This window comes from Rhinolophus sinicus, linkage group LG18, assembly GCF_036562045.2.
Source record: "Rhinolophus sinicus isolate RSC01 linkage group LG18, ASM3656204v1, whole genome shotgun sequence".
NCBI classification, from domain to species: Eukaryota; Metazoa; Chordata; class Mammalia; order Chiroptera; family Rhinolophidae; genus Rhinolophus; species Rhinolophus sinicus.
The window spans coordinates 14,907,818-14,933,064 of NC_133767.1; the positions used below are offsets into that span (position 1 = coordinate 14,907,818).

The 25,247-nt window shown below is 50.2% G+C and overlaps 2 protein-coding genes across 5 annotated transcripts; one reads left to right on the plus strand and one right to left on the minus strand.

Moving 5' to 3' along the window:
• Positions 1–715: 715 nt before the first annotated feature.
• On the minus strand, positions 716–2,362 carry FAHD1 (fumarylacetoacetate hydrolase domain containing 1). Its single transcript, XM_019713093.2, has one exon. It carries the CDS (start codon positions 2,049–2,051, stop codon positions 1,386–1,388), a length of 666 nt encoding a protein of 221 aa, XP_019568652.2. The 5' UTR covers positions 2,052–2,362; the 3' UTR covers positions 716–1,385.
• A 107-nt stretch (positions 2,363–2,469) lies between these two features.
• HAGH (hydroxyacylglutathione hydrolase) lies at positions 2,470–24,185 on the plus strand. 4 transcript variants are annotated; one of them, XM_019713088.2, is made up of 10 exons: positions 2,509–2,626; positions 2,912–3,049; positions 5,551–5,726; positions 6,283–6,347; positions 8,371–8,488; positions 9,355–9,463; positions 12,882–12,985; positions 13,302–13,403; positions 20,432–20,511; positions 20,873–24,185. In XM_019713088.2, exons 1-10 carry the CDS (start codon positions 2,551–2,553, stop codon positions 20,970–20,972), a joined length of 1,068 nt encoding a protein of 355 aa, XP_019568647.2. In that variant the 5' UTR covers positions 2,509–2,550; the 3' UTR covers positions 20,973–24,185. The 4 variants fall into 4 exon arrangements, with proteins under 4 accessions (XP_019568646.2, XP_019568647.2, XP_074179047.1 ...); XM_074322946.1 differs by having other exon boundaries at positions 2,510–2,626; positions 2,912–2,977; XM_019713090.2 differs by having other exon boundaries at positions 2,530–2,626; positions 2,912–2,946.
• Positions 24,186–25,247: the final 1,062 nt, after the last annotated feature.

Consider the following 25,247-nt stretch of genomic DNA (forward strand, 5'->3'; position numbering starts at 1 on the left):
TTGTAATAAACATGTATTGCTTCAGCAATTAAAAAAACTTGATTAAAAAAGAAGTTAAGCTAGCATGACATTCCATAAACAAATACAATTATGGGACTGAATCTTTTTATAGATCTATTATACTTAAAGGAGGCAGCCTGCATTGTGGTCAAGATTTCAGGTTCTAGTCTCGGGATATCTGGGTTCCATCTTGGCTGTCACTCAGCTGAGTGACAGTAGTGCTAGGCTGGCCAGCCTCTAAATTTACCTCTTAAGCTATGTAACAGAGACGATAGCAATACCAACCTCCCAGCTTTGTTGAAGGTTAAATAATACATGGAAAGCTGTTGGCACAGGGCCTAGCAGTACTAAGGGCTCAATAAATGTTAGCTATTATTGTTATAGGTCCCCAGCTTTCTTCAAGGGCCAGCAGATGTCGTCCGTTTACACGTACAGTAGGAGCCCTGCCTAAGCTGAAAGGAGTCCACAGCGCAGTCTCTCACCTAGCATTTTTTTAGAGACGGGAGCAGGAGAGAGCCAAAGTAGCGCCCCCGGGCCACTCAACTTGCCGGAATCCTTCTTATCTCTGGTAGGGAGGTACAGACGCTGATCAACTGACGCTAATAAAGCACAGTGCTGACCAAGCTGAAGGTCAATGACCAAGGTCTGAAGCCCCTCAATGAGGAAGTGCCCTTCATAGCTGCTATTAGGGGGAAAAATGCACTTTTAGGCCACACAAAATCCAGCATATTTATTTGGAAAATAGTAGTTTCAAAATTCTCTCTTAAACTTAGAATCTATGAGCTAGGGTACAAATGAGTGAGGTTATCATTCATTGTTAACTTATTAAATAAAATTTTAAATGAACTGATTATGTGGGGTAATGTTTTTCCACATTTCAGTAATAAGAATCACGTGGAGATTAATTCTGCTGATTAGCACAGTGGGCCTCGTATGGGCCAGTAATTTGGAAATTTTCATTTTTACAAATACCTCCAAGATGATTATCATGATCAGTGTGAAACACTGATGTGAAACATGCTTTTCCACTTCTTTCGCAGGTTTTAATTCTTGAACTACTGATTCCAGAATGACCCACTGAAAAGTCTTATCCTGTCCAGTTTTAGGAAAGGGAAGTGAGCGTTCTGAGCATCTGGTTTGCTAAATTCTCCTCGCTGGAAGCATCACAAATACTCTGTTCTAGTAGTTTCCTAGAAGAAACAGTCTCCTTTCCATTTCTGGTCTGGCTCGTCTAGATCGTGTTTTCCTTGGAGGCATAGCAATACAACCAAATCATCTTTAAAAAATGGCTACTTATTAAAGCACTGTCGCTTTTAATACCTTTGCTTGCTTCTGTCCAGCTCCCTTCGCTCATGAAACTTAAGAAGTTTGGGTGCTTTGTAGAATCAGTATTCTGGCCTTTCCACCTTAAATTTCATACTGAGGACCCCATCTATGCCAGCCAGGATCTCGTCGTTTTCTTTAACGGGTCCAACTCCCTTGGGCGTCCCAGTCAAGATAATATCTCCTTCTTCCAAGGTCATTATCTTAGAAACGTAGCTGATGATGTATGGGATGGTAAAGATCATGGAGGATGTCTCACCCTCCTGCCTGAGCTCGCCGTTGACCTTGAGCCAGAGCTTCAGGTTGTGAGGGTCAGGGATCTTCTCTTTGGGCACGAACGCGCTAACGGGGCAGGAGGTTGTGAAGCTCTTAGCCAGAGTCCAGGGCAGCCCCTTCTTCTTGCACTCTTCCTGCACGTCCCTAGCGGTCATGTCCAGACACAAGGCATAACCGGCCACGTAGTCCATGGCTGAGGCCTCCGGGACTGCGCGACCGCGCTTGCCTATCACCACGCCCAGCTCGAGCTCGTGGTGCAGGTTGTGGCTGTAGGCAGGCATGAGGATGGGCGAGCCCTCGGGGGCGTAGGCGGTGGACGGCTTCAGGAAGAGCACCGGCTCGCTGGGCACCGCGCTCTTCATCTCCCTGGCGTGGTCCGCGTAGTTCCTGCCCACGCACACGATGTTCTTCCCCCACTCCCAGAAGCGAGACAACGGCCTGGACGCCGCCATGGTTCCTGCCGGGCGACCCTACAGTCACGTGGACTCTGCCGGGGCCGGTTACCTGACGTCTACGGCTCTCCGGAGAGGACGAACTACCTCGGAGCGCTGCCCCGCCCGCGTTGGCCCGTTCCGCCTTGCGCTCCGCCGGGTGCCCCTGGGTCGCGGTGCTCAGCCTCCTGGGCGCCGCGGTTCGGTGGCCGCCTCCGGGCTGCCGGGCCTTGAGACGCCGGCCTAGACCCGGCAGAGAGGCGAAGGCTCTAACGTTTCTTTCTTGCTGCCGTAGCTTTCCAGTTCCCAGACGGCGGGGGGCGGGCACCGGTTTGGACGCGGGCTCTGATTGGTCGGGAGGTGGGGCGGGGACGCGACTCTGGCGCTGATTGGCTGGAAAGCGGGGCGAGCGGAGGGCATGGTTTGGATGCGAGCACTGATTGGTCAGGAGGTGGGGGGCGAAGCGGGCACTGATTGGCCGCGGCACTTGTACAGCTCCCCTCGCGCCGCCGCCTCTGTCATGGTGCTGGGCTACCGGCTGCTCGGCCGCCGGAGTCTAGCCGCGCTGGGAGCCGCCTGCGCTCGCCACGGCCTGGGTAGGTCGGCCGGGGCCGGCCAGGGCTGGGGCAGGGCTGACAGCGGCAGGGGCGAGAGGTCGGGGACGAGCCGGGAGCCTCCAGGTCCGAGGGTCCTGGCCCGCGTCATAGCCGTGTAAAGGCGGTTAGGCCAGCTGCGCTCGCCGAGACGTTCCGCCCGCAGCCCGCAGCCGGGCGTTGGGCGTTGGGCGCAGACGAAGCCCGCGGGTGGGCGGGCCCGCGCCGGGGGGGCGGCAGGGAGTCGCCGGCCGCCGCGGCTGACGCTGTTTTTTTTTATCGACACAGGATTTTACCTTTCGCGGACGGCGGCGGGCAGGCCGGTAGGGGTCGAGAAGGCTGCACAGCAGTTGGGTCAGACTTTGACAGGGCTGAAGACAGAGTGGGGTAACTGGTCAGCTGGGGTTGCTGAAGGATTTGTGGTCGGTAAGGCCTTGTGTTCCGGGCGCTCGGACCTGCCTACCTGCCGTCAGCCCAGCAGCCCTCGTCCTTCTTGACACTGCGTAGTCAGGGGGTTCCCACATCTTTTCATTTCTCCAGCCCACACAAACCACGTATTTCTAATGCCCTGGGGGTGATGTGACTGCCCCATGAAATGCTGGGTATATTCTCCACAAGGTCAATCACATCTTTTGATGTGAGCTTTTTGCTGACAAAAGAACCTAAGGCACGTGATTCTAAAGTGATGACAAAGGTCAGAGCCCTGGAGCAATACTTGGGTTCCGGTAAGACTGGGTCCTGGTAAGACCGGGTCCCGTGAGCTGTGGGACCCCTGGCCCTCCCTGGCTCGGTTTCCATCCGCACCTCTAAAATGAGAGGCATTGGACACACTGGCCTCCAACGGCCTGCTCTTCCAGCTGTCAGATTTGATTCTCACTGAAACACTTGCTTTGTTGACATATTTGGACCTTTATTTTGAAATCTCCTTTATTTCCTGATATCTGGCGGATGTAGCAAGGGGGGCAGTAGGTTAACCTGAGTCTCTGGGAGCCGGTTAGCTGTTAGCTAAATGATCTCAGGTCACAAGCTAGGTAGATGAGCAGGCAGTCAGGCCATCCTTGGCCATTTTCAAATCCTGCTGACAGCAGTCAAAATGCTGGGTGGAGTGGTTGATGTGCCGCCCTTACTGAAGAAAGAGCCTGGTTTTGTTTTTTTGCTTTTGTTCTTTTTCCCCATGCTAGTTAGGGACACTTACCAAAGCGTCAGGGCTAAGAGTTTTTGTGTCAGGATTTGGGCAGATGGTGTACGTGGGACTGGAGGGAATTGCCAGGATTGTGGCTGCCTCCTTCAAAGGGAGGCCCAGCCCTTTGATACATTGCAGAAGTATGGGCGCCATTCAAAAGAAGTCAAATAAAACATGTCTCAGGACTTGGTCTAGGCTGTGGGCTGCAGGTGTGTGCCCTCTCGTTACCCGAAAAATCACAGTTGCAAACCAGTGAGCTGGGAGCATTTCTCAGGCAGTGGCGGGCTAGGTGATAGGAATTTTTGGAAAAGGAAAAAGGTTTCTGGTGGTGATCACACCAGATGGATTCTTTCCTTAGAGAAAACGGCATCTTCCCCAGGTTCCCCTGGCTCTTGTAGCACCAACTGTAAATAACGCTCCCTTCACCTGGGCAGTCCTGGTAATGTTCTATGGGAAATACATAAACGGGGCCCCCTTTGGAGGAGGATGCTCCCAGAATCGTGGAGTTCTCTTTTAATCCTTCTTTTCTCCTCCCACCTCTAGTCCCACCCCCAATACGCATGCACACTCTGTATAGTTAGGCCTGCTCAGGCTCAGATAGCCCTGGGGCTCAGGGCAGGTGAAACATCACCAACTCGATTATACAAAAATGTTTGTTTTGCTGTGCATGAGAAGGGCCTGTAAAACGCCCAGCTGGTTGTCAAAGGAATGGGGGGATTGGATATCTTTGTGTGCTCATTAGCACTACAGTTCAGGCAGTTTCCCTGGCCATGGCAGATAAGGTTGAATTGAATTCTGCGGCAGACGGTCCCCAGAGATGTGGCCTGTCATCAATCAGTGGGTGCTGCCTGCTTTCTGGATCCCTTTTGGGAGAGGCCCCCATCCCAGCACCTACCCCAGAATTTCATGGCTGTCTTCTGTCACCTTTTGTTGTGCTGTTTTAGTCCCTTTCACGCTAAGACTTAAAATACTATTGGGGCCTCCGTGAATTTTTAGATTGAATAATAGGAGTTTCATTGTTGAAAATATTCTGGCACTTGTCTGCGGGGTGGAGGAAGCTTTTGCCCCTCGGCCACTCCTGGTCACCCTGGCAAGTCCTTTGGCTCCGTAGGATGGTGATTCTGTACCCAGCACACCTGAATCTAGAACAATTGTGGCCAACTTTCCATTTCTCAGGCCCTGGTGTTTTTTGTGCCTTATTCAAGTTTCTAGTTCCTGCCATTTGAAAGTGAAGATTGTTTTCTTCTCTGGCTGGAGGCCCGAGAAGGGCTGTGAGTAATTGCGGGTGACTCAGGCTGTGTTAGCTGGAGAGGCAGCAGTGTGCTGTGGGTAAGAAACAGCCCGACTTGGCACTGTCACTCCAGGTTCCTCTCACCGTAGTCTTCTGAGTTGGGTGTGAACAACCCAGAACTGATGATAGTCATTATGCGGACAGTGTGAATCACAGCCTTAGGCCAGTACTTCTGTCCTTTTGGAACTCTTGGAAAAGAAAAGAAGGATCATAAATCTGAAAGAGCTGATTTCCATGGAGATGAACACAAATCATTTTCTAGATTCTCTTTAACGATGTGGTTAAAGAAGGATATTCTGTTCTCTAATCAAGGAGCTTAGAAAACTCTGCAAAGCGAGTCTCACACTGGATGCTCGCTGCATCTCGTCCCGGGATGTCTCATCCCTGGGATACCCCGACTGCTGGGTCACGTGCCTCACGTGGACACTGACCAAAGCGTCACTCTGTCTTCAGGTCTAGCCCTGCTGGGAAGCCTTCTCCATCACACAGATTTGAGGAAGAGCTTGACCGTGGAACAGGGCGCCATGAAGGTTGAGTTACTGCCAGCTCTGACTGACAACTACATGTACCTGGTCATCGATGAGGACACCAAGGAGGCCGCCATCGTGGACCCGGTGCAGCCCCAGAAGGTGGGAGGCGTGACCCCAGCACCAGTGCTTCATCCTCTGATGGGTTTGATCCCTGCCGTGCTGCTCTTGCGGCTTGGCTAAAGCTAAGTGGAAATTCATCCATTTAGTTTGTTACCAACAAACTAGTGTCCAGCCTCTGTTCTCAGGGCAAAGGACCAGTGAAAGGGGTGGGGGTGACCAGAGGCTTTGGCGTGGACAGAAAAGGGTTCTGTCTGTAAAGTTCCCAGGCGGAGAAGCAGGAGCTGTCCTTGGTGCTATCTTCTCTTCCTTGAGGTTTTGTGCCCTCGGCCAGAGGAGCTTGGTGAGGTTGGGGGGGGGGGGGGGTGAAGAGAGGGGAACGGAGGGGGTGTGCTGAGCTGCCAAATGGATCAAGAGAGAAAAAGACCACCTTCACCCACTGCTCTACTGAGGCTTCGCTGAGTCGTCAGGGTCAGGATTGGTCCTGACCCCTCGTGGCACACCCCTGGGTTCCTCTGGGCACCCCCATCCTGCAGGCTGCCGCGCAGGCAGTGGGAGTGTGACAGTGGTCTTTGTCCTGCCTCCCATGTGGTTGCAGGTTATAGAAACGGTGAAGAAGCACGGCGTCAAGCTGACCACACTGCTCACCACCCACCACCACTGGTAAGCGCTTTGCCGTGGAGGCAGAGCCCAGCTGGTTGGGCCGGATAGCTCCATGCCAGGCACACCCGAGGATGGTGGTGGTGGTGGGGGTGGGGGGTTCTCACAGGCTCTCTGGGCCTCCAGCACCTGGCAGCCTGGGTCACGTCTGCCCCCACAACTGTGTCCACTATGCAGCTGAGGGTTGGCCTCCAGTGGGATTCTGAGATGGCTTCGGGCTTCCGCCTCTTTGCTGCTGCCTGATTCCCTTAGTCCTCCAGGCCCTGGGCCCTTGGCCCTGTGACGGGGTCTGGTAACTTGGGGCCTCTGTGGGAAGATGCTCGCGCTGTGGATCCTTCTGCCGTGGGAGGACCCCCAGCAGCATCTTTGAAAACGCTTGGGCTTGTGTGATCAGGTGTTGGCCTTGATGTCAGGGAAGAAAGTAGACTAGACATCAGTTTTTTCAAAAAATCAGCAGTCATATTTGGAGAGGTTATGTGTGTGTTTTTGACATTTGAAGGCTAACGGATGAAAAAGCACCTGTGTTTGGGTTTAGGCACTAGAGTTGTTGGTCCAAAGCCCTTCTTTTGGAGTTTTGAAATTTTTTAGTGTCAAAGCCGAAAAAAAAAAGTTTATTTGGCTCTGAATTTTCTTTCCCAAATCACTGCTCTAGGGCAGCTAGCGCCTTGGTATGAACCTATGTCTGTGGCACGGCTGTAATTCAGCCCGAGGAGCTCTTCTTCCCGGGCCTCCTCCTCCTGGTAAAAAGTGAGGCTTTTCCCCTGGAGTGTTGCATGGATGTTTTGGCCAGATGTTAAATGGTGGCAAGTCTGGGTCGATGTAACAGTCGCTGAGTCTTGGGGTCATTTAGCCGCTGGGGTATCAGGTACGGATTCCTGTAGGGAAGGGCCCTGCAGCAGCCCTGACCTTGGCCAAGGCGACTTAGCGCAGCCGCTTTCTCTGCTGAAATCCGCCCACACTGAGCCTCCACCTGACTCCTGGGCTGCCACAGGGCTTTGCTTCTCTTTCCCACGCTAAGTAACCCCCATGTCAGACTGCACTTTTCTGGAGGGTTTTCTCAGCACCTTGTGTTTGTGATAGAACATAAACCCTCAGCCAGGCCCTAAACTGGGCTCTGGAGCAGCCCGTGCCTCCCTCCCCCTTATCGGCCCTGGCCTGAGACAGGCAGAGGGCCCGCCTCCTGTGATCTCCGCCCTGCTGTTGCTGGGCCCAGCAGAAGAGCCCGCAGATGAATGTGTAGTGAGGAGCAGGCATGCAGGTGTTCTCTGGAGACCCGAAAGCCCTTGTCCTGGGACAGCGGATCTCCAGGTGTCTCACACTCCCTGCCCCCACCCCCGTGTTCAGGGCCTAGCTGGGCTCGCCCTGGTGTAACTAGCCCCACACGGCCTGGGAATGGAGCTCCTCCTGACCCCTTTCCTAAAGTGCAGCTCAGGCTGTCCCCAGGGAAGCCCTGGGGGCCCCTGGATGAAGGGTCAGAGGTGCCTCAGCTCTGGCCACACGTTAGTCACCTGGGAGGTGATACCAGGCTGGCCTGCCCCTGGGCTGACAAATCGCCCTCCGCTGGCTGGGCATTGCCATTTAGAAGACAGCTTCACCATCTGCTCAGGGTGGTGGGTCAGAGTCATAGGGGCTTTTAGACCTGCCCGCAGGCCACCCCCAGGTTAACTGCGTGGGGCTGTGGGGGTGGGAGTCAGATCTGACTCAGGTGACTCTGACGTGCCCATAGCGTGGGCACCTTTGGCTAGGGAGTATCCAGGTGTCTGTGATTTGGTTCGTCAGCTCTCACAGCGTCTGCAGCCACAGGGCAGGGGCATCGGAATGCCTGGCCTGGGAACAGGGTGCCTGAGGCCATTCTTTTCAGTGAAGCTAAATGACAGACAAGAAGCCAGTTTCCTGTGTTGGGAGATGTGTTTCTACTTCTGAGAAACATCACTGGGCAAATAAAAATTCCATTTGGTCAGGGGTTACAAGCAAGCAGACCCCCTTCACATGAGCGGTAGCCCCAGGTCTCCTTTTCGACTTCCAGGGACCACGCTGGCGGGAATGAGAAACTGGTTAAGCTGGAGCCTGGGCTGAAAGTATACGGGGGCGATGACCGGATTGGGGCCCTGACTCACAAGGTCACACACCTGTCCACACTGCAGGTAAGGAGGGAGCCCAGGGAAGGGACTCCAGGCCCCAGAGCACAGTGTGGGGCGGGGGCACCGTGGGAACGCTGCCTCCGCCTCCTGGCCGTCCCCTCCGTTACCCCAGGGGCCCAGAGGGACACGTCAGGGCTTGGGCTCTGGAGACAGCCTGACCTGCAAATGGATAGGGGCCTCTTGGGGCTCCCTGGGCCTGGACAGTCCCCTCTGTTGAGAGCATCTCAAGCAAATCATTGTGCAAATGGTGACTAGATAAGGGGGGAAGCACTGAGGGGACAGCGTAGAGACAGCCGGACTCCACATGGAATCACCTTCTCATGTTGATGCTGAAGTTCCTGGATGTGATGATGAGACTGAGGCCATGCAGGACGATGCCTCTTCTTGGGGGTGTAACTGGGGTATTTAGGGGCAATCTGTTAGGATGTGTGCGGCTTAAAGTGCATGTGTGGGACAAGCACATGCCGCGGATGTGGAAACGGTCAGCATTTGGTGACTCAGGTAAAGGTTCATCTTTATTTCCAATTTTTTGTAGGTTTGCACATTTTTGAAGTGAAGAAGTGGGGGGAGGAGGGGAGACAGAAGGAAAACAGAAAAAAAGGCTAAGCACCTAAGGAAAACCACCTTTTCTAGCAAGATTCCTGGTTCAGATTTGGTCTGATTTTGAGGGAAAAATACAAAATAAGCCCCTTTAGTTTTGCACACCAGCAAATACCAGGTTCCGGGGGGGTCGCTGTTCCTGGGGGCACAGGCACGGGCTGCGTGCCACGTGTGCCAGCAAGATCCACGTGCTGCTGCGGCGCAGGCATGGGGTCTGAGGCGAGACTTGTGAGCCCTCGGAGCACATGCCGTTGCGTGCTTTGTTACAGGTGGGGTCTCTCAATGTCAAGTGCCTGTCTACTCCGTGCCACACTTCTGGACACATCTGCTACTTTGTGACCAAGCCCGGCAGTTCTGAGCCCCCTGCTGTGTTCACAGGTGAGGGTTCAGGTGTATGTGCTGGGGGTTGGGCGTTCTTTGCAAAGATCCTGGTGGCGTGGGGGTGTCTTTGGAAACCTCTGGGTGGAGAAGCGGAGCATTTCTTGCTGAGACCACACAGGGCTGTGCGAGGAGGACCACAGCCCTCGGGGCAGAGCCTGGGGCTCAGCTTCCAACACATGGAGGTGCAGGCAGGGCGGGTGGACGCGGTGGGAGCGACCCTCCTGGCGGGGCTGTCCGTACGCTCCTCTCTGACCCCAGTCAGCCTGTCAGGTGCCCTGGGGACAAGCCTTTCCTTGGGAGACTCTGCCTGGTGGGGATGCAGCCCCAGTCCCCTCCACCTCCGGCAGTTGACAGGTGGGCAGGGCAGTGAGCCTCAGACCCGTCTCGTGTGGGCCTAACTGATGCCACGCGGTGCACTCACGCTGCCCAAACCCTCCTGGGCTGTACGCTGAGCTGGATGCGGCTAAGTCAGAAGCCAGCCCACGGTCAGGTGTGCTACACAAAGCCCCTCTGCACGGCAGCCCGATGAGCTCCGACGGTGGTGGGTGAGTTCAGGTCGGGGCTGCAACTGTGACGTGAATGAGGTTGGGAAGCACCACCTCGCCCGGGGCTGTGTGAACAGCACTCAGTCAGCAATCGGAGGTGTTTGTCCTCTTCTGAGAGAAAATGGAAGATGCTGATGCTGGTTGGGGAACCACAGGGCGGTGAAGTGGAACCGGTGGGTCAGGGTGGCCTGAGGCAGTGGCCCAAACGAATGGGAACGACCGAGTGATACAGCCCCAGCACAGAGCAAGCTGGGGCTCTGCATGGGCCCCACTGCCCCCTAACTTGTTTAGTGAACGTAAACAGTTGTGAAGCTCTGAGTGTTCCAGAAATTTTAGGTACGATCATGATACGGTAACTGCCGTGGAAGTCGGTTTAAAAGTATGATGGCTGAGTGCAATGTGGGCTCCTAGAGTGGATGTGCCGTGGAAAAAAGGGTGCTAATGGGAGCGGTGCACTGAGTCTGGGGTGGAGTTTAGTTAACAGCAATGGGGACGCAGGCTCGTGGTTTCGATAAATGTACGTGGTGACGTAAGACGTCAACACGAAGGGAGATGCCAGCTCAGTGGAAGGGGCCTCTTGCCAATCTCTGCAGCTTGTCTAGAAATCCCAAATGACCCCCAGAGCTAAGCTGACTTAAAAATATCCAGCTGTTTTCAGTGTCTTCACCACAGTAGTGGAGGTGTGGGCCCCGGGCCGGGTGATGGGACGCCGGGCACGTTGTGGGAGCCCCTGGCATTCACAACGGGCCGTGTCCGACTGTGGTGTAGAATAGGCAAACTGGTCCACACGCCACGTGTGCATTGCGCTGAAGTGGTTTTGCCTGCGTGTGCAGTGAGAGCAGAGTCTGCCCCCCGCCACCCCCATCTCCAGCAGCGTGGGCCTGAGGTGAGAGGAGTGTGAAAGCGGTACCTGGCCTGGGAAAGCCTCAGTACCTCGCACTCCTCTGTTTACTGTGCCATATACACGCCCAGACGTCGGTCTGCCCACCTGTCAGGTGGGAGAGCAGTGCCTGCCTGTCAGGACGGGGGGAGTGGGCGGTTCCCTGGGATGATCCGCGAGCCCGAGGGGCTCCACCAAGCCCCACTTTGGAAGGTGTGGAGGGCTGACTGTTGCAAACACAGACCTGAAGCATGTTCTACACAAGGTGTTACTGTTGTCTGTGTGACAGTGGCTGACAGGGGAGTGCATTGTTTTATAGGTGACTTTTATCATAAATATGTGAAAATCGTACAGTGTCCACAGTGAGGGAGCCTGGGGCATCCACGGTGAGGACTAATGGGGCAGGAAGCAGCGGGCCTGTGTGGGTAGCTGAGGAAGCCACAGTGTCCAGAGGCGGGAGATTGAGGGCCCCAGGCCTCGAGCCTCAGTCTGAGTGATCCAGGGCCATGCTCCCGTCCCCTAAGGATGTAATGGAAGGAGGTGACAGTCCAGAGAAGAGTGTGGCTTTGGCTGTGGGAAGTGGTGGGCAGGACTAGGCACTGATGGCCCAGGGGAGGAGGGGAAGGTGGTCTGGGGGACAGGCTTGGCCTTGGGAGCAGGGTCTACGATGTCAGCTGGTGGGACATCTGCATTTGAAAGGTCAGGGCCTGGGACCTCAGATTTGGGAGCCCAGCTTATGGCAGTGAGCGTCAAGGTCACAGGAACAGCTCAGGTGGCTGGGAAAGGAGGCCGCAGTAGATGCTAGAACCATGGCCGGCTCTGCAAGGCCTAGGACTGGAGGGGGGCTGCTGTGGAGGTAGGACGCCCCCACGTGCTCTCCACTGCTGATGGTGGAAGGTGAGAAGAAGACAGTGAGAGGCTGGGATGCGGGAGAACGGTGGTCCTGGCTGCAAGGGCGGGACTTGGGGGCCACGGGGTCTCTTAGTGTCCCCGCTGCTGTGATGCTGTCTGTGAGGACCTGGCTCCCTGGCCCCGGTGGCAGGAGGCCCCTGGAAAGCCCGAAGGTGTGGGACTAGGAGGTGCTGGTTGTCCCTGGAGGGGATCCCTGTGCCTGCACGGCCTGTCCTTCTCTGGGTGTCCTTGGCCACTTGCCAGTCCCCAGACTCGAGGTGCAGGTCCCTGACCTGCATGTTGAGGCTCTTGCTCCAAGGAGCAGCCTCGATTTCTGCCACGTGGGCCAGGGCCACCCTGGGAAGAGGCCTGGCCAGTGCTGATGGAAACGGAATGTCATCGACGTCGTGGGGTCCCAGGCCTCCCCACTGCAGGGGCCTGGAGAACAAATGCCCATGGGCATCTGCTTGGCATGGAGCCCGTTCTCAGGGCCGATACCAGGGGAGGGAAACAGCCACGCACAGAGACCTGGTGGGCATCAGGCAGACGGGACGCTGCCTAAGGGTGGAGGCAGGAAGGGGTAAGTGTGCCTGTGGCAGGTCTGTGTCTCAAGGGTCCTCATGGGCTGTGGCCCCACGTGAGGGGCACCTGGAGGGCCCAGGTGGGGCTGGTGAGATGGTGGGGGGTTACAGGATGGTGCTGGCTGCCTGAGATAAGGGAAGATGCAGGGAGGCTGGGCCTGGGAGGGGCTGCTGGGCGGGTGGGGATCTCAGAGCTACAGCTGATAGGACTGGGCAGTGAGGGGAGGAGTCAGGGTGACCCTCCGGTTTGGGTTTGAGCAGCTGTTTGGGGGCCCGGGGTGCAGTGAGTGAGACTTGAGCGAAAAGGTTTGGGTCAGGTAGGAGGCTGCGGGTCATCTTTGGGGCTCTGTCGGGCTTGAGGGCCTGTTGGGGGTGTGGGTGGGGGTCAGGTGTGAGGCTGGGCCCGTGAGCAGAGCCCCCGCTGTGGGTGCAGCCCATGGGGGCAGGTGGTCAGCCCCTCGAGGGGGTATGTCCTGCTGGCAGCCCCGCTGCTCCAGGGCTGTCCTCTTGTCTCTCAGGGGACACCCTATTTGTGGCTGGCTGCGGGAAATTCTACGAGGGGACTGCGGACGAGATGTACAAGGCCCTGCTCGAGGTGCTGGGCCGGCTCCCTCCTGAAACGGTAGGTGGCGCCCCCTTGGGGTGTGAGGACACGGCCTGCTCGCCCACTCTGTCCCCTCACCCCTGTCCCGACCCCCCTACTATGTCTGCCCTGTGTATGGGGAAGTGAGAGAGCGGGGGCATTTTCTCTGGAACTGTGGGCTTTCTCTTAAAGTACTTTTTATTATTGTCTCACATACACCTAAGCATCTTGTCCTAAGGGACGTGTCCCTGAGTGTCACTGGCCCAGCCCAGAGCCCTTCAGGCCCATCTCTGAGGGGTTTGAGGGGGGAATTAATGAATCTCTTCGGGGCTCACGGACTTGGCTTTTTCCTCAGAGAGTGTACTGTGGCCATGAATATACCATCAACAACCTCAAGTTCGCCCGCCAGGTGGAGCCCAGCAACGCTGCCATTCGGGAGAAACTGGCCTGGGCCAAGGTGAGTGGGCTGTGCCTCGGGGCACGTCCGATGGGTCAGTCTCTATGAAGGGACTTCCTGGGAATACGGAGGCCGGGTCGCGGGCACTGACGGCGCCATCTCCTGCGTGGGCAGCAAGTGCTCCTCGGGCCGTGGACAAGCCAGGGCTTACACCTGCCCAACTTTGCGCAGGAATCCAGGCGGCCTGGCAGATTCTTTCTGACTCAGTGGGTCTGGGCTGGGCCTGGGAGTCTGCGTTTCCCACAAGTGCCCAGGCAGCTTGGGCAGCAGGTGGGACCCTGTGGCAGCCATTCGCCCTGGACGCTGCTTGTCTGAAAGGCCTTTAGTTCAACAATGGCCCCAAACTTGCTCCGCAGCCTGGCCCAGGGGTTGGCTTATTGCCCTGGAGGTTCTTCTGTGGGGGATCAGGAAACAGCTGCAGATGCCCTGGGTAGGCGGGGAGCTTCTCCTGGACTCCAGGCGTCTGTCTTCTCCCTTCAGTCACTGAGAAATGGTGTCAGGAAGAAACACACACACTTCGGCAGCGTCCAGTGCTGGGCCCCCTTCTGCTGAGCCCAGAGAGTAAAGCTACCTGGCAGAGTTTGGGTTTTTTAAATTAATCACCTGGTTTTGTTGATCATCTGTATCAATTTGGGGTGGGGCGGGGGTGGACTTATAAGAGAGCACCTGTAGAAATTCAGACACTACCTTAATCAGTGGATAAATAGTGCCCCACTTTTTTACTCTGTGCATATATGACTACTTAATAGAAAAGCTCATTCTGTGTATATACTGCACGTACCGCTTTGTGGTTTCCTTTTCTCTTCATACCTGGTCTTAGCGCTCTTTCCATAGCAATTCATACATACTGAACTCATTCTTTTCATGGTTATCTGCTTTTAAAAACTAAACTTTATTGAGGATAATTTACATACAATTCAAAGGTTCCTGAATGAGCAGAGTACAGGTCACCAGATTTTGACAATGTATGCACGTGTGTAACCCCCAACACAATCACAACACAAAACATTTCCACCACTCAATCTGGGTTCTCGTACTCCTTCCCTGCAGTGCCCCCAACTACTGGTCTGGTTTCTGTCACTGCAGGTTACTGTTTTCTAGATTTTCATATAACATTGCTCTGATGCGTCTGGCTCTTTTGTTCAGTGTGGTTTTGAGATTCATTCATGTTTCATTTCTGAGTAGTATCCCGTATGGATATCCTAAAATTTGTTTATCCACTCATCTGTGGATGAACACTTGGGTTGTTTCTGGTTTTTCATTTTTATAAAAAAAAATTGCTGTGATCGTTTGTGTGGACACATGTTTTCACTGCTTGTGGGAACGTGACTAAGAGTGGAATTACTGGGTTGTATGGTGTCTGTTTAACTTTTAAGAAACTGCTAAACTGTTTTCCAGTTGATTGTACCATGTTGCATCCCACCAGCAATGCAAGCCTGGTTGTTCCATGTATTCATCAACACTTGGTATTGTCAATCCTTCCCATTTTAGCCGTTCTAATAGGTGTGTAGTGGTATTTCGTTGTGTGTTTTTTTTTCTTCTTTTTTTTTTCATTGTGGTTTTTAAATTTACATTTCTCTGATGGCTAATGAAATGGAGCGTCTTTTCATGTGCTTATTGATGTTTATATGTCTTTTGTGAAGTGTATGTTCAAATCTTTTGTCCATTTCAAAAATTGGGTTGTTTTCTTACTGAGTTGTAAGAATTTCTTATATATTCTAGAAACAACTCTTTGTCAGACACTGATCTCAAATATTTTCTCCCAGTTTGTGGCTTGCCTTTTCGTTTTCTTAACAGTGTCTTTCAAAGAATAAAAGTTTACACTTTTGGTGAAGTTCAGTTTATTAATTTTTTCTTTGATGCTTTTTGTGCCCTATCTCAGAAATCTGCATCCCCCCTGTATCACAAAGGCTTTCTCCTGTTTTCTCCTAGAAGTTGTATATAGTCTTAGCTTTTATGTTCATATAAATTTATATTTAGGTCCATGATCCATTTCAAGTTAATGTTTGTGTGGTGTAAGGTAAGGGTAGAAGTTTACCTTTTTGCATATTGACATCCAGGTGCTCAGCTCTACAGAAGGCGCCAAAAAAATGTATACACATTTTAAGAAAGGAAAAACTATTACTCAATATATACCAATAACAAAAGATGAATACAAGTCACGTTTGACTTCTGCAATGACAAGAGGTGCTCAGAGTGGTTACCGTCAGCGTCCAGACACTTCTGATTACAACAAACTACTGCTTGAGCAACATTGACTAAAGGGCCACTTGTATACATTTTTTGGCACCCCCCGTATTTGTTGAACAGACTCCTTTCCTCAGTGGATTTCTTTGGTATCTTTGCTGAATAAATTGGACCCTGTAGGCATGAATCTACTTCTGGTCTCTGTTCTGTTCCGTTCGTTGATCTGTATGATTTATCCTTACATCAGTAATACTGTCTTGATTACTGTGGCTTGGGGAAGTCTGAGAATCAGATAGTATAAATCCTCTAACTTCATTCTTTTTAAAAGTTGGTTCTGGATCTTCTAAGCCTTTTGCATTTCATATAAATTTTAGGATCATCTTATTTCTACAAAAAAATTCAGCTTGGCTTTTGATTGGGACTGTTGTAACAAAAGATTTGGAGAAAATTGAGATCTTAACAATGTTGAGTTTTCCATGAACATGATGTAACTTTCCATTGATTGAAGTCTTTAGTTTTTCTCAGCAATATTTGGTAATTTTCAGTGTTAAAGATCTGGCACAGATTGTTAAATGTATCCCTAAGTACTTCAAGCTTTTGGATTTTATTGTAAACTATTATTTGCTAATAGTCTTTAGAAAAGGAATTGATTTTTATATTTTGACCTCATATTCTTGTGACCTTGTTAAACTCATTCTAGCATCTTTTCCATAGATTCCTTAGCATACAATCATTATACCAACTAATAGAGACAGTTTTATTTCTTCCTTTCCAAATTACATGTCTTTTGTGTGTTTTTCCTACATTATTGCACTGGCTAAGATCTTCAGTACAATGTTAAATAGAAGTGGTGAGAGTGGCTTGTTCCCAGTCTTTAGGGGAAAGCATCCAGTCTTTCGCCATTAAGTACGGTATTAACTGTGGGTTTTTCATAAATCCCCTTTATCAGGTTGATGAAGTTCACTTGTATTCCTGAGAGTTTTTCTGAGAGTTTTTATCATGAGTCGGTGTTGAATTTTTCAAATGATTTTTCTTCATCTATTATATAATCATTCTTTCTCCCTCTTTTACTCTGTTAATATGGTGGAATACATCAATTGGTTTCAAATGTAAAAGCAACTTTGCTTTCTGGATGAACCTTCGTCATGGTGTATTACCCTTTTCATATGTTGCTAGAGTCTATTTTTGTGTCTGTGTTCATAAGGGATGTCGGTCTCTAGTTTTATTTTCTTACATTGTCTTTGGTCTTAATATAAGGGCAAAGCTGGCCTCATAAAACGAGTTGGAAAATGTTTCCTCATTCTAGTTTCTGAGTTTTCTATGATTATTACTTCTTCCTTTAATGTTAGCATTCACCAATGAAGCTATGTGGACATTGAAATCTTTTTGTGGAAAGATTTTTTGTTATGAATTAAATTGTGTAGGGCTAGTAGAGTTTTTTATCTTCTTGAATCAGTTTTGTTAGTGAGTTACATTTTTCAAGGAATTTAAGCATTTCATCAAGCTTTTCAAATTTAATTGACAGTTTTCATACTGTTCCCTTTTTAATATCAACATTGTTGAGGTAGAGTTAACATGTAATAAACTGTATCAGTTTTAAAGTGAACAACTGAGTGAAGTTTGACAGATGCACATATACCAGTGAAATGACCACCAGTCCAGTAAAGACACAGGACATTTCCATTGACCCCAGATCTTATTCATGCCTCTTGTTCTCTGCCCTGGCTCCAGAGGACTACTGACGTATTGTATGCCACGAGAGCTTAGTTTGCATTGTTTAGCATTATCTATATATGGAACTATACAGTATGTACTCTTGTATCTTCTTTTTCACTCAGAATGATTTTGAGATTCATTCATGTTACTGCACGTATCAGTAGTTCATTCCTTTTTATTGCTAAATAGTATTTTATTGTTCGGATACACCACATTTTGTTTATCCATTCATCTGTCAAGACATTTGTGTCGCTTCCACCTATTGGCTGCTGTGAATAAAGCTGCTATGAACATTTGTGTACAAGTCTTTGTGTGACATATGTTTTCATTTCTTTTGAGTAAATACCTAGGAGCAGAACGGCTGGGTTGTATTAGGTGTCTGTTTGGCTTGTAAAGAAACTGTCAAACTATTTTCCTAAGTGTTTGTATTATTTTATATTCCTACCAGTAAAGTATGACAGTTCCAGCTGTTCCAATCCTCACCAACACGTGGTACTGTCACTCTTTTTAATTTTAATCATTTTAATGGGTCTATAGTGGTGTTACATTTAAATTTAATTTGCATTTATCCAGTGCCCACTAATGCTGACCATCTTTTTATATGTTTAGTGGCCATTTTGTGAAATGTTTGTTCAAATCTTTTTTCCCGTTTAAAACATTGGATTGTCTTCTTATTGAATAATAAGAGGATGTTTTAAAAAAGTATATTCTGGATATAAGTCCTTTGTCAGATATATGTATGGGGAATAGTTTTTCCCATTCTGTGGCTTGCCTTTTATTTTCTCAACAATGTCTTTTGAAGAGCAATATTTTTTAGATTTATTTGTTTTTTAAGTTTAATTTTGTTATATTAGTTTCAGGTGTACAAAACAACATAATGATTAGACATTTATACCCCCTTAAGTCTACTATCCATCTGACACCATATGAAGCTATTACAATACCACTGACTGTATTCCCCATGGTGTACTTTACATCCCGTGACTATATATAAAATTATCGTTGATGCTCAATATTATTCTCCTTCAGCTTCAGGTGTGCAGTGCAGTGGTCAGGCATCTACACAATCTACGACGTGATCCCCCTGATAAGTCCAGTGCCCATCTGGCAGCCTATATAATCTTTACAACATTATTGATTATATTTCCCATGCTGTATTTGAAGAGCATTTTTAATTTTGATGAAGTCCAGCATGTTAATTTTCTTTTATGGTTCATCCTCTTTGTCTCCTAAGAAATCTTTGCTTTTCCCAAGGTCAGAAATTTTCTCCTCTGTTTTCTTTTGGAAGTTTTATAGTTTTAGCTTTTACTTTTAGATCAATATAATTCCCTCCCCACCAATATCTGTTGGCTCTTTAGTGATATCCCCTTGTCCATTTCTGACATTGGCAATTTGTGTTCTTTTTCTTCATTACTAATCAATTTTCTTGATTTTTTAAAAAGCACAACTTTTGCCTTAATTTTCCATGTTTTTTATTCCATTGCACTGATTTCTGCTCTTTTTAAACTCCTTCCTTTTATTTACTTTAGATTTACTTTGCTCTTCTTTTATAGATTCTTAATATGGAACCCGAGGTAATTGATTGTAGACCTTTCTTCTTTTCTAATATAAGCACTTAAAGCTAAAAACTTACCTCCAAGTACTGCTTTAGCAGCACCCACCAATTCTGAAATACTGTATTTTCATGATCTTCAATTTGAAATATTTAAAACATATCCCTGTGATTTCTTCCTTAATGCATGGGTTATATTGAATTATGTTAAATGTTTTTTAGCCTTTTCAAAACATTTTATTATGAGAATTTTCACACATATAGAAATGTTGAAGGAATTTCATAGTGAACATTCATCCACCCAACACCTACTCTCTACTACTAACATTTTACTGTACCTATTTTATCACTGTCTATCCATCCATCTTACTTTCAAATACACTGCGTGGGTGTCACCCATATATCATTTTACCAATCTTGTTAGAGAGGACGTATAGGGTTTCCAACTTTCTTGCTCTTACGAACTACACTGCAGCGTTTACATTTCTGCATCCGTCCTGCTTCTGTCGGAAAATCACTACCTGTTAACCCTCACTTTAATAGATAATCCAAAAGGTTATGACAGCTTACACTTCCCCAACTATACATGTAAGGACCTGTTTTAAAATTATCCTTAGAAGCATTGGTTTCTTTCTTCATAGGAGGTGGAAGATTTCTTAGGAGAGTACTGGAGGAAGCACAGGGAATATTATAAAACAGTCTAAGCTTGTTTTCACCAGAAGGGAAAGAATAGAGATTAGCCATAACCTTCATCTTGACCTCCTGCCAGATCTCTGCTCGACACACCTCCCACAGTTAAGCATTAAACTTATGGATGCCATTCCTCACAGTGTGTGGGGGGCATGGGATCTGGACCCTCAGGTCTGAGGGACCCCGATGGTCAGGAAGCCAGGGCGTGGGTACCAACAGCTACTGTCCAAGCTTTGGCCCCGTGAGCTTCCAGGTTAGCCCGGCAGAAGGGCAGGGGTTTGGAGGAGGGTGGAGACCCCTAGCTGTTAACTCTGACCTTCTCTCTGTAGAGTTTCCATAGGTGCTAATGGGGCCACATGGCCCCATTTGCATCTTCTCTGTCTCCCCAGGTCAGTGTTATGAGGAGTCAGACCATGAGGGCTCTTCCTGGGTGCTTCTCCCTTGGGAGCCCTTGTACACCCCATGATGAGCACGCAGCTCCCTCTAAGGGGACTGTATCTGAGGGGAAGGACCCTGGGCATCTGTCTTCTCACTGCTCCCAGCGATGAGCTGTGCATGACCCATGAGCTGTCTTGGGAGTTGGGCTGTGGGGGTTTCCTTCTTTTCTGTTTTCTGCATTTTTGCTGGTTATTCCTTCTATAATGTAAAACAGAAACTTCCTACTAATGAAATAAAAGCTCTGTGTCCCCCTCCACCTCCAAGACGGCAAGGGAAGGTGGACAGGCTGTGGGTGACAAGTGCCACCCTCCAATCTCCTCTCCCTGAGCAGCAAGGGCCTGTCCTCCCGCTGACCTCACTGCTCACTTTGCCTTCTCAGTCAGACCCTGTTTTGAAACATTATCCTTAGAAGTTTCTGTATTAAAGTGACATGTTTCTTTTGCAGGAGAAGTACAGTAGTGGGGAGCCCACAGTGCCATCCACCATTGCAGAGGAGTTCACTTACAACCCGTTCATGAGAGTGAGGTGAGGGGGTGAGCAGGTGGGTGCAGGCAGGGCCCACACGGTCCTCGGGCGTCTTCGCCTGGGCTTCACTCAAGCGCTATTTTCCACTCACCGAAACTCCTTCTGAAGACCCCCAATGGAGGAGACTGCCCTGAAATCTTGCTTACATGTAGCCGCAGAATCAGATGCCTTTTCTTAAAGGCGCGGGGCAACACTTTCCTTAATGCCCTGGCAAGGGCACGAGGTCCCTTCCGACCCAAGTCAGAATCTAGGGGCAGGCGACTTTCCTTCCCTGGTGGCCCAGGAGGGGTGGTGGGCCGGCCGGGCGGGCGGGCGGGTGGGCGAGGCGTGGGGCCTGCAGCCTGGTGCTTGGCTTCTGCAGGGAGAAGACCGTGCAGCAGCACGCGGGGGAGACGGACCCGGTCACCACCATGAGGGCCATCCGCAAAGAGAAGGACAATTTCAAGGTGCCCCGGGACTGAGGTGGCTGCAGGGCCTGGAGCCCATGGCAGCTGCCTTCCAGCGCATTTGGATGGTCAGATGTGTTACGTAAACTGCCTGCTGGGAGTGCGGGAAATTCAGTCTTGGTTTAATTTTAAATTAATTTCAGAGCCCTTTGATGGTACTATCAAATGTTTTAATGCATATTTATAAGAGAAGAATTTAGAAAGTGTTTATCCCTGGAAGTTCTGCTTATAGACTGTGTGTTATCTCTGGCTATTTTTTTGTGGGGCCCCCCATGACACCCCAACAAGAGGTACTCCTGTTCCCCCTGCCCAGACCGGCAGCCCCATGCTCACCAGCTCAGGGCCCCTGGGATGGGGGGCCCTCCCCTCCTTTTCCTGGCACCACAAGGAGGTATCTGGCGTTGCGCCCGTTTCTTCCTCAGTCTCCCTCCCTCAGCTCCTCTCACGGATCCTGTGTCAGCATCTTCACAAAGTCAGTTCTGTGTTGATGTGCCCAGGAGCCCCTGCCTGGCTGCGGCACTGACGCAAGGGGCCGGAGGCTGGGGCCAGGCCTGGGGCTCGGGCTGGGAGCCTCTGCCACCTGGTGCGGTGGGGGTCCCAGCGCCACACACCCTGCTCCTGCGAAGGCTGGCCCACCCCGGGGACATTCCCAGGGAGCAGCGTGGGGAAAAGAGCTGACAGGAGCGATGCCAGGCTGGCCTCTGTGGTGGGGAGTGGCCAGGTATCCATGTCGCGGGGAGACACTGTCGGCACCTTGCAGCCTTGGTGCAGGTCTGACCCACTCAGGCTCGGGCAGGGAGAGGCCTCCACATCCTTCCTCCCAGCGGCCTGTGGAGAGGCTGAGGCTGAGCTCTCTATATGGGGGGCCCGCTCTGCCTCCGTTCCCTCTGCTTTCGCCTGAGAAAACTCCAAGCACGGCCTTAGCCGCAGTGTCCAGCGAGGCCTGGGCTCTGGGTGACCGGATGGGTGCTGATGTGCCAAGGCCTGTCCCAGGCGGAACGAGCAGGCGTCTAAGCAGGAGGAACTGGGAGAGGCAGCCACGGGTGTCCTGATGGCACCCAGGGCCTTGAGGTGGGGGGGGGCGCTAGGGGACAGTTGGGGGTAGGAAGGGGCGTTTGTTCCCAATTAATTAGTTTCTGGATCTGGAAGATTTCCTGTGTTCAACGTTTCCATTTGGCTTTGATCTGTGACAAAAGAACAGCACCAAGCACAGGTGCTGAGCTGGTCCCTGCGGCCTCGGGTCCCTGCGGCCTTTGGCCCGTTGTGCTGTGTGACAATATTTATGCAGATGGTGTGCTGCCGCTACTGACGTGGTCCTGTGGGCACAGTGCCCTCTCGTCCCGGCGCCTCAGGTGTTGTTGGCAGCCCCTCCCCAGGGACGGTGGGGTGACTGCTAATTCCCCCCGGCAGGAGAGGCTTCTTCTGTGGCCGCAGGAAGGCTGCGCTCAGAAGCGTTTCTCATCCGCTGCCAACGGGCCCCCCTCCCATCAGCGTCTGCCTTGACCCCCTTCTCTCTTCTGTTTCCTGTGTTCCCCATTGCATGTTGAAATGTCTAAGAGTAGAAACGTTTATAAAAGCTAAGGAACCTAAGGAAAACGTCCCCCACCACCCAGCTGCCGGGCCATCCCTCCTGCTCATCCTCTGGGAGAGCTGAGCCAGAAGTGGGTGCCTTCACCTTGGTGTGATGGGCTCCTGGCCCTCGTGGCCTGGCTGCGTGGACCCTAATTGCAAGTGGAAGAAAGACCCCGTCCATCCGCTGGGCTGGGGTTTGTCTGTGTTTCTTGTTTCCATGGAAGATTTCTCGGTGTGGGGAACTTCTGCAAAGCACAAGAATTACAGGGGCATGTTTCTCTTCAATACTTCAAAGGCACCGCTGTGGCTAGTTTGTAATTGGCTTAATTACGGGAACAGCCATTACAATGGACTCTCTGCTCAATGGGCTTCGCTGGTGCGATGTGTGTGATGGATTAAGATGGGCCTGAGTTGTGCGTCTGGCGGTTCGTAGCCGGCTTGGAATCTAACCTCCCAGTTCCTTCCTCGGTAAAAGTAGTCTTCATGCCCCTTCCCTATACTAATAGCTGACCTTCCTGGGATTTCTCTGGGTGTCATGGCAGGGCTGCTGGAGAGGCAGCAGGGGCGCAGCCCAGGAAAGGCTGGGTGGTGAGGGGAGAGGCAGTGGTGCCCAGTGTGAACTGAGGCGGACGCGAGGGCATTTGCTCCCAGCTCAGATCTGAGCTGTGAGTGCCTTGTTCAGGGGGCTCCACGTCCGTTTACTCACAGGTGGCCTGTGGGGTTAGGTTTGGGCAAGTCGTATTTAAATGCCTGTGAAACATCCCAGTAGGCAGAGGAAATTCAAGGCAAGGCCCAGCCTGGAAATAGACAGGAGAGAGTTGCCAGCAGAGTGGGTCCCAAAGCCAGGAGATGGGTGCAGTCGTGTGGGAATGAGGTCAAGGTGTCAGGCGTTCAAAAGTCCGGAGCCGAAGCGGAGCCCATGCGGTGGAGGAAAACCAGAGGGGCCGTGTTGCCAGGAGGAGGTGGCGGGGGTGGCACAGGCGCGGAGGCCGTTTGTCCCCTCGAAGGTTGGTGGTCAGGCTGAGTAGCTGCTGTCACATTGAACTTGATCCTTCTCCCTAGATGGCATCCCAGTGGGAACTGGATCTGTCACCCTGTTTTTCTGCATCCGTTGACCATTCCCCTTTGGTCTGGTAAATTATGCGAATGGTTTTTCAATGCTGGGTTGTCTCTATGGTCTTGGGCTAAGTCCCATTTCATCAGAACTTCAGCTGCTGCTTCCTTTCTCGTACAATCCGTCTGGTTCTGTTAAATGATAAAGTGACGTGGAACATTTCTTCGCTTCTTGAGGAGTTTGTACAAGGTAATTCGAATCTGAGCCTGGTGTTTTCTTTTGTGGGTATTTTTAAAACCAGTGATTCCATTTTTAAAAGTGGTTCTAGGACTATTGCTTCTACTCTTTTGCAGCCGCTTTTGCTAAGTTTTTCTTCTTTCCTACATTTTCCAATCGGGTCTTCGGGTTTACACCATGGGCACCTGGGTTCCCTCCCCATCCTGACAGCGCCCCTTTTGCCTTCTGTTCTCTTGCTCCTGCTTTCTCAGCTCTTTGGGGAATCTGTCATCTTCCTTCCCAGTAAGAACTTGCCACCTCGAGTGTCCAGTGTCAGGCACGACACGGATGGCTGCATAGAACTTTCATGACTTCTCATTTTTTTATTTTTTTTTAAAACATTGCTGTAAATTTATTTAATAAAAGGGCAGATTTATTTATGTTTACAAACAAGTTTCAAAAACAAGAGGGAAACATGTATGCTTCTACTTATTAACCTTTTTCAAAATGCCAACAGCCCTCATTCTGTATGAAGGTTTCTAAGAATTTATTAGAAAAGTCAATACAGTTCACTCACAGTTCACCAAGACATCACTGAACTAACATGTTTAGACAAAAACAAAAAGGACTAAGGTTCTCTTGTAGTTTGATAGTTTAATTTGATTTGCCTGAAATAACAAAAGCATTTCAAGCATCTTTCATTATGCAGTTGATGTCCCGCATTAAACAATCTACTAAATTCTGAACAAAAGGTTATTAGCAAGTTTTCAAAAATTTTAAAAATTAAACAGTTGTTTCAAAACCATTAAGTAGTAAATGTATTTAAGAAACTAATTAGGACAGATGCCATAACTTCATTAGAACACCACTGCTCATGTTGTTTTTTGTTTTTTTTTAAACAAAGCATTAGTGTTATCTATTTGGCTATCAGTATTAGCAATTTATCTACAATATTTAACAAGTTAAATTGTAGGCAAAAATTTAGTACAGTTTCAATAGAAACACCCCCCCCTTTTTTTCCTGAAAATACAGCAGTATTTGTAGGACTAATTTTTCTCTGCATCAGTTATAAGGAAGCTTCCCATCTATGAACAGGAACGAAAAAAGTATCTACAAACCTTGTAAACAGATCTGTATCATTTATAAACATAAATAATCCCAATTATTAACAGCCAACAGCAGAAATTAAAGTATCAATTCAACAATCCAGGGTTCTTTGCTTGCCCAGCTGTACTCCTCCCTCTCCCATCAAGGACTGAGATAAACTAAAGCTCTGCTAATCCACTGTTCAGGACCATTCTTAGGTACTACTGATGATCCACAGGTCAACTTATGGTGAGTTACTGTTTATCTGTCAGTTCATTTCTCCCACCCCCCAAAAAGCACCCTCAGTCTGGCAGAAAGCTTTGTTTTTTAAAAAAATAAATCTACATTCGTACAAGTGTGTC

Coding starts and splice junctions, on each gene's coding strand:
- FAHD1 (XM_019713093.2), bottom strand. CDS start 2,051: ATGGCGGCGTCCAGGCCGTTGTCTCGCTTCTGGGAGTGGGGGAAGAAC.
- HAGH (XM_019713088.2), top strand. CDS start 2,551: ATGGTGCTGGGCTACCGGCTGCTCGGCCGCCGGAGTCTAGCCGCGCTG. Junction 2,627..2,911: donor CTGCGCTCGCCACGGCCTGG/GTAGGTCGGCCG, acceptor TTATCGACACAG/GATTTTACCTTTCGCGGACG. Junction 3,050..5,550: donor TGCTGAAGGATTTGTGGTCG/GTAAGGCCTTGT, acceptor CTCTGTCTTCAG/GTCTAGCCCTGCTGGGAAGC.